Here is an 8,289-nt window from a genome sequence, read left to right as displayed (position 1 = left end):
CTAGATTCGATCATATGCAAAGCATCACATGTTCTGCCTTTAGTGATTTGTTGACAGCTCCACTATCTCAGACAATAAACTTAGATATACAATGTAAGTCAGTAGACACGACTTCAAATGTAAGTCTAAATAAGAAAATATATTGTGTTTATTCTATACATACCAACAGTAGTCATTTATGGTCAGACCATATGCAGATTCAGATTTTCAATAAACATAATATTCCTTAAGAAGTAGATGTGTTTGTTTATGTGTTTGCTTTTGTCTCTTTGGCTATGATACATTGCCTCTTGCATATACACATTTGTGTATTTTCAATGCCTACAGAAAGAGTTAACTTCATCAGATATGCTCGAGATAGACTATATAGAAATATTATTAGTTACATAGTGTGCTAGTGACCTAATACGGTATATATGGGGTCAGTAAATTCCATATGGGGTGAGAGCGAAGCTCGAATCCCCATATGGAATTTACTGACCCCATATATACCGTATTACGTCACTAGCACACTATGTAACGAATTTATCTTACCGACTATCTTAACGTGTGAAATTAAGACTAGTGATTCTCAAAATGAGCAAGTCTTCAATACTCTTAGCATTGAGAAAATACTTCCATTGATCCTACAAAAACAGATGCCAACAATAGCGATTTGTAAGGTTTAAATGTGTTTTATGAATTTATTTCAATCTTAATTATCAATTTCTTCGTCTGTTGGAACTTTTAAGTTTTTTTCTCAGTACCGTTTTGTTTTTATAAAGGGACATAACACCACTACTAACCGTGTATGAAATTAGCCCCGCCCCCTTCTTACCTAATATGGAATATAAAGGGACGTAACTCCACTACTAACCGTGTATGAGATAAGCCCCGCCTCCCTACTAACCTAATATCAAATATACACGGTTTGCACGCGGACGCTTTTAACCAATCATATTTCTGGAAATGTATAGGAGGTAAGATAAAATAACATATTAGTACTTTATATAAACGTTGGTTCAGACACACTGTTGTCTGCAACTAATTATTGATTCCTTATGAAACAGCTATTTTATGTTATTATATAAATTTAAAAAGCCATTGCATAGTTGAAAACCTGATGTTCATAAGAGAAGATTTTATTTTCGTTTAAATTACTCAAAGAATACAGTTAACCGCAGTGTTAAAATAGGGAAAACAGCATTGGAATACAGTACTTTTCAAACACATATCGTAATTCATGAATGTAGGCTTTGTGAAATCAGTAAGATTGAAAAATTAATATTGTACGTGTTTATAATTTCTCCTCTCGCAATTTATTTCAGTGTGAGGTTTTCTGAAACTGTTTAAAACATTCGATTATATTCCTATGAAAATAATGAAATATTGAATTAGTTTGATACTTAGTCATTACATCGTTAAGTTTCCCACCTTTTAACCAAATATATCAGGAAGAAAAAACTATGTTTATTCTGATTTATTCAGCTTTGAAGACTAACAGTTTACTATCATTTTTGTTAACAACAGATAGACCTCAGTTGAAAATAATTCGGAGCAAAAACGAACCAATAATTGAAGGTGAATCTGTGAAACTGTGCTGCTTTTCAACTAGTAATCCACCAGTACATTGCATGGCATGGTATAAGAACCATCATGCAGTATATTTTTGGAACCACAGTTCTTCATCTAAATTTGAAGGACTCAATACAGAAATATGCCTTGCGATTAATCCAGCATATAGAAACAGTACTGGAAATTACGCGTGTTTTGCAGAGAATACCATTGCAAAATCGAACTCCGTAACAATCATCAATGTTTTATGTGAGTAATTCATATAAGTTATCATTATTTATTCAACACTGAACGAAAGAAACCCAACATTTTTCTATGTTTTGTAGAAGCACAACTTATATAAAAGAGCTAATTTATAGGTTTGATCATAAGAAAATATTAATTAAAAACATGAGAGATAAGAGTCTTTCAATAAGACAAAAGGTTATCGGAATAACTTTTTAAAACACGTACAATAGGCTTTAGCAAAAACATATAACAAAAAATACCATCTCTAAGGTAATTAAAAAAAGCGAAAATTCAAAAAGACTATCAAAATCAGGCGTTACATTTTATTAACCAACGGAACGAATAGGCTATTTCGAGGATACGGTAGCTAGTTATATTTATCGTTTGATTTCAACCACCACGTGACTAAAATCTAGGCATCGTTACATCCAACACATGTTGAGCTAACGGATGAAAAAGTTTGATCGTATACTGTATACAAATTTGAAAAATTAAAATCTAATAAGTTGACCAACCTCCCTTAAATGGTTCGGGAATTAAGAGTATGGACTTACGGCAAATAAATTATTTCTAAACAATCCTGCAGAAAGACGATTCTGAAAGTTCTTGATACTTAAATAAATCAGGAATACAGGCGTGCATTCGATCTGGTAAATGACGTCATCAAGCTGTATTAAATTGACGATATTATCTGGCGAAAGACAAGATTTGAGAAATAACTTAAAGGAAAAGGAGGGACACAAGAGTTTAGAGGGACATTCAGACTCATAGATCTAAAATGAACTCAGGACAACGCCATGGCTAAAAAAGAAAAGACAAACAGGCAAATAATAGTACACAAGACACAGCATAGAAAACTAAAGAATAAGCAACATGAAAATAAACTCATCATAGATACCAGGAATTAAATTTTACACTAACGCCAGACGCGCGTTTCGTCTACAAAAGACTCATCAGTGATGCTCGAATAAGAAAATGTTTAAAAGGCCAAATAAAAATTACGAAGTTGAAGAGCATTGAGGACCACAAATTCCTAAAAGTTTTGCCAAATACAGTCAAGGTAATCTATTCCTGAGGTAGAAAAGCCTAAGTATTTCAAAAATTAAAAATTTTGTTAACAGTTTAATATCATTATGAACATATCAATGATTACTCAAGTCAACACTGGAACCCCACCAAAACAAGAGGTGATCTTAAGTACTCCCGAAGGGTATGCAGATCCTGCTCTACATACGATACCCGTCGTGTTGCTCATAGAATTACCGTCATATTCCTGACTTGATTTCATGGTGTGTCTTTTGTACTATTATTTGCCTTTTTTTCTTTTTCTTTTTCCCACGAAAATGTTGGGTTAAACTTGGATTGAGCTAGATAAACCTCCCACTCGTTTGACAGTTTGTTTGTAGTCAGGGTAATTCTATGAATATGTTCAGAATTCTTACAACTTATCCTAAAATTGAGAAAGGAAACGGGGAACCTGTTTATTCATTCATGACTAACATCTATTTTACATTTACAGATCCACCAGATGTTAAAGTAACCTACACAATTTCAGAACAAAGCATATCACTTCATTGCATTCCCAACGGTAAACCAGACAACTATATATTTTATGATTGGCAACACAAATCAGAATTCAATGAACACATTCGTTATATTCATGGAACACGAGAAGGTAAACTTATCATAAAAACACATCAGAGCAAGACAACAAATGAAGTCGATGGTATTTACGTGTGTAATGTATCTAATGGTGTACCTAATCTGGATGGAAATGTTAGTCAAGCAGGTCAAACTGGCATACAATATCGCGGTAAGAACTTATTAGTACAGTAGTATAATATTTGTAGTAGGAAATCTTTAATAATACAATTAACATGCATAATTTCATTAAGGAATTTTTATTGCTCATCACGTATTTTGTTGAGTGATACATGGTTGTGTTTCAACTCATTAGCGGCATGTGTTACACATGTGCCACATGTGGAGCAAGATCTGCTTACCCTTCCGGAGCACATGAGATTACCCCTAGTTTTTGGTGGGGTTCGTGCTGCTTATTCTTTAGTTTTCTATGTTGTGTCATGTGTACTATTGTTTGTCTGTTTGTCTGTTTTTCGTTTTAAGCCATGACGTTGTCGATTTATGAGCTTGACTGTTCGTCAATATGTTTAAATGTTTGCATAGCAGTAGATTTATTTTTACACATAATAATAATCAATCATATTGATTTAACTCCTTTTTGTCAGTCATATAAGTTGAATTTTGAGGTATCAACCTCAAATCGGTTTATGAATCGTTTTGGAAAAAAAACTTGTGTTAATGAACTAAATTTATCAATTTATTTAATTGAAAATGATGTCATTTAGTTTCATTAAAATAATCAGGTTTACATTGACAAATATGTTTTGTCTATTCCAGCGTCACCTATATTTGTTGCAGACAACACACCAGTTAAAGTCGGGCAATTTGGAAAAATAATCAATTTAACGATTAAAATTTATGATAAGCTCTATAATACCAACGTTTTGATTAAAAAGAATGGTACGACTGTAACGGTTATTCCAACCATCGAAAATATAACTACGCATTCAACATATTTTGGGGTACAGATCAGAGTTTCAGGAATACAATATACTTTTCCGCTGCATTTGACATCAGCACACGATTTTACGACCTACATGGTGGAAGCATGCAACAAAATAGGATGTAATTATTTTGACGTACGAGTACAATCTGCAAGTAAGTACCCCAAAAAGAACAAATGGATGTTTATTTTTTTAGACATAATAATACACATATATTTAAATACAATAAATTTGTTAACCTATGAAGAAACTGTGTCATGACAAATAATAATTAAGTAACGAATTGCATGGAAAACCTAATTAATTTCAAAGTGTTTTAACAGATGAACATACTGAACTGAAATTCAGGCACAAAAGTTACCATCAAAACAAATCTTCCACCAATTGCAGTAAGAGAGTTAATTTTTCTTTTAAATATCGAACACTAGAACTTCTACACTATGATAAAATAAATCAAGAAATAACCAACAATGACAAAGTCAGTGTTAAAATAACAGGATGTTTAGAAACACAATTGGTAGTTATTGTATGATTACAAATCAGTATGATTGCAATTGTATTTGCCGCAGTTTGTGCCAAACGTTAACTGGAGTAATTTTTGGTGGTTAAAAAATTCTAGATCTTACCAAGTAAAAGTAAACACCAACAAATTATAAACTGAGAATAGATATAGGATTGAATGTCTTTTTGAAGGTGTCCAAGGTTTGAAAGATAAGTCGAATAAATATGGAATTTCAATAAATTTTTAAACAATATCAAATAAGGAGAATAGAAAATTCCATCAATAAATGTTCAACAGATTTTCAACAGTGTTATTTATAAGTGTCGTTTACATCTTAATCATTAATAGATTTCTTCCAGAATTAGTTTTTTTCTCTATTATAACAATGAATTTTATAAATTTAAAAAAGCGGTTTTTTAAGACTGCTTTTAATATTTTCTAGTAATTTGTTTTCTGTTACAAATAACATTTACAGGCAGTCCGGAACCGCCATCAAATGTTTCAGTTACAACAACAGGACAAGTAGCTATCGTGTCATGGATCCCAGGTTTCAATGGGGGTTTCGTACAAGAGTTTGTTTTAGAATTGGAAACATACTTCAATTTGAACTATACAGTAAGAGTACCTGCCAATGATACCGAAGAGAAGAGTATGGATTACAGTATAGATAACCTGATTCCAAATACAGCATATTTCATCTGCATATATTCTAGAAACGAGATAGGAGATAGTAATAAATCAAACTTAGTTACTTTCGTCACATCACGTAAGTGTTTTCCTAACCTTTTCCTACTTATATAATTGACACCAGTTTAAATGCAAACATGTTCTATTATATAAACTTATGTTTTTAAAAGCACTCATAATTAAATTGCAGATATACATAAGTTCAAGAGGAAAATAAATGTGGGCGTCTTTGTGGTACGTACTGCATCAAAATACATATAATAATGTATTCCCAACCTACACAATTTACATTTATTTATCGTAATCCCCTTGCGTATCTATTTCTCTGTATAAATTCGTAGCTTCTAAAGAGTTTAGTTTGGTCGTTCCTGAAATGCTCGTTGAACGTACAGGTTCCCCCATTTTTTGGCCCTAAAACTTAAGGGTATCATCAGTACTGAAGGAAGAAGTTCTGAAAATATTATATACATTCCAATTTTTAATTCAACATTGATAAACTAATAAATTAATTAAAAACGAAAGAGCTCCAACACCCTCAAGCAAAGCTGACCGTACATGTCATGGATTTGGGTGTTATCAAATTTCTAGTTTGGTCCCATGGCTTATACTCCTGTAAGTGCCAATATTTTTTTTGGATTTTCATAGATCTGAGTAAGATCGTTTCTTCAACATAATGAAAAGTTCTTCTTACTGTATTATTTTTCAATTTCTTAATTTTTAAAATTTTTGATATCTTTATCATCTCATTTATCCAGCAATATCACAAGAGGAGTCTACGATACATACAAAACTAATTACACTACCAGTTTTTACCACGATTGGACTGTGTTTAACTATTGGAATAGGAATTTACCTGTACACGAAACAGAAAGGTAAATAGTAGTTGTTATTAAACCTTACATTATATTTTAAAAGAGTTAAATTTTTTAAATCGAAAAACATGGACAGCGAGGACCATGATGAATGAAAAAAAAACCCCACAAAATTGAAACATTCATTCGTTATTACATCCTTATCTGTTATTCTCTGCTCTCAAAATCAGTACAATTGATGTAGCTCACTTTCGTTTTAAAAATTGTTAAATGTCTAATATTCCTATATCACGACACAATTTTTTGTGTGTGTTCTTCAATTTGCGGCACATTTAGGATATTGGCCCATATGCAAGAGCGGGTGAAAAAATGGGGATACACAGAAATGGAATTGTCCATAATATCGAATCGATATCATCTCTTTTGTCGTCAAGTGAAATTATCAACACCCCTGATTTAAGATTTAATAAACCGTGTATCCATTGTGTATTTTTGTCAAAATTCTGAATGTTAATAATATTGTTCCCATAGAACAATTAAAAACAGAGTTGACTCCGGAATTTTGGAACGTTTTGTGCTGCACTTGTTTTTTTTTTTCCTTTGGAAGGTCTTGTGCTGCTCCTATTTTTTCTTTGAAGTGCTTAATATATTGTAAATGGTCTTTTCTTCGATTTTCGATAATGCCATGTTATAGCCAGCTTTTTGTCACATCATTTTTGTTTGTCATCCTGTTCTGTTCTACCACTTATATTCTCATAAAGTATTTACGTTCAATGTTGCTTAAATTAGATCCGCTTTTTCGAAAAGATAGCATCTATACGTCAATTATGAATACATGAAAAAAATGAAAGAATGCACAGTGTCAGAGAAAGTCTTGAAACATCTATTTTTATATTTTTTACAGCTAAACAATCATTTGGAACAAATAGCAGGTATGTTGCCATTTAAAGAATTTGCTTTTCTATCCTATGAGAAATGAACTGAGATAACTGACTTCCACATACATCTATTTAGGTTAAGTATGTGCATAAAGGCAATTTTAAAAATATGTCACCAGTCAAAGAGTTTTCCCCACATCATGATGTAGTGAAGGCCTAGGGATGAAGTGGAACAAAAAAAAAACCCCAACAAAAACAAGCTGTTTATTCTGCATTTGTTTTTAAATTGTTTGTTTGTGATGAACATGTACTGATTTTGTGTTTTGAATAGATATAATCTTCCTCCCTGATTAGTTCTAGAAATTAATGACCAAGTCCGTAGAATTCATATTTTAGTGATGAAATAATGAAAAAGATAGTGTTCTCTCATATGAAATTGAGCATTGAACATCCAGGACATAAAATACTTTTTCCTTTTTTATTTAATTTTTGACTACCATACTACTTTTTTTCTTCATTGAATGTTGAAGAAGCACAAATCTTTTTTAATGAACCATTTCAGCAAAAAAGTATTTTCGTATAAAAAAGTAACAAATTATAAGTTGTATTTAATTTACGTATTACAAATGTGTCGAGTTTTGTGATTTGATAACAGCATAGAGATCTCAATAGATATTCAGGAAACTGCCAGGTTATACGTTTATACGTCTTTTTTTTCACCCCAATTGAAACTGCAACAATGTCATCATAATGACCGACCCTTTGTGATATAGGCTTAAGCTACACAGAACACACAATGAACGTCAGAGGCTCACAGAGGGAACAGCATGTGTCTGTCAATAATACCCTTTTATGGCTAACCTAGGGCTTTATATTATCCGGTCTGTGTGTCCGTTTGGTCGTCGGTCCATCCATCCGCTCGTTCGTCCGTCTGTCCCATTTCAGGTTTAAATCATTTGTGAAGATAGTTTTTGATGAAGTTTAAGTCCATCAACATGAAACTTAGTACACATGTTCCCTATGAATTGCTATTTTTAACTGCA

General features: G+C 32.2%; 1 protein-coding gene across 1 annotated transcript; it reads left to right on the top strand.

Annotated features, from left to right (window-relative positions):
• The first annotated feature begins 4,228 nt into the window (after positions 1 to 4,228).
• On the top strand, positions 4,229 to 7,596 carry LOC143059456 (nephrin-like). The gene is made up of 5 exons (XM_076232958.1): positions 4,229 to 4,521; positions 5,345 to 5,635; positions 6,312 to 6,428; positions 7,273 to 7,300; positions 7,578 to 7,596. Exons 1-5 carry the CDS (start codon positions 4,461 to 4,463, stop codon positions 7,594 to 7,596), a joined length of 516 nt encoding a protein of 171 aa, XP_076089073.1. The 5' UTR covers positions 4,229 to 4,460.
• The last annotated feature ends 693 nt before the right edge of the window (positions 7,597 to 8,289 follow it).

This window comes from Mytilus galloprovincialis, chromosome 14 (genome assembly GCF_965363235.1).
Source record: "Mytilus galloprovincialis chromosome 14, xbMytGall1.hap1.1, whole genome shotgun sequence".
NCBI lineage: Eukaryota > Metazoa > Mollusca > Bivalvia > Mytilida > Mytilidae > Mytilus > Mytilus galloprovincialis.
Note: the sequence above shows the minus strand (reverse complement) of the source record. Positions and strands in the feature narration are given on the sequence as shown.

Excerpts from the sequence above, each read along its gene's own strand:
- LOC143059456 (XM_076232958.1), top strand. The coding sequence starts at position 4,461 with ATGGTGGAAGCATGCAACAAAATAGGATGTAATTATTTTGACGTACGA. Across the intron at positions 4,522-5,344 it reads CGTACGAGTACAATCTGCAA|GCAGTCCGGAACCGCCATCA; the intron begins GTAAGTACCCCA and ends TAACATTTACAG. Across the intron at positions 5,636-6,311 it reads AGTTACTTTCGTCACATCAC|CAATATCACAAGAGGAGTCT; the intron begins GTAAGTGTTTTC and ends TCATTTATCCAG.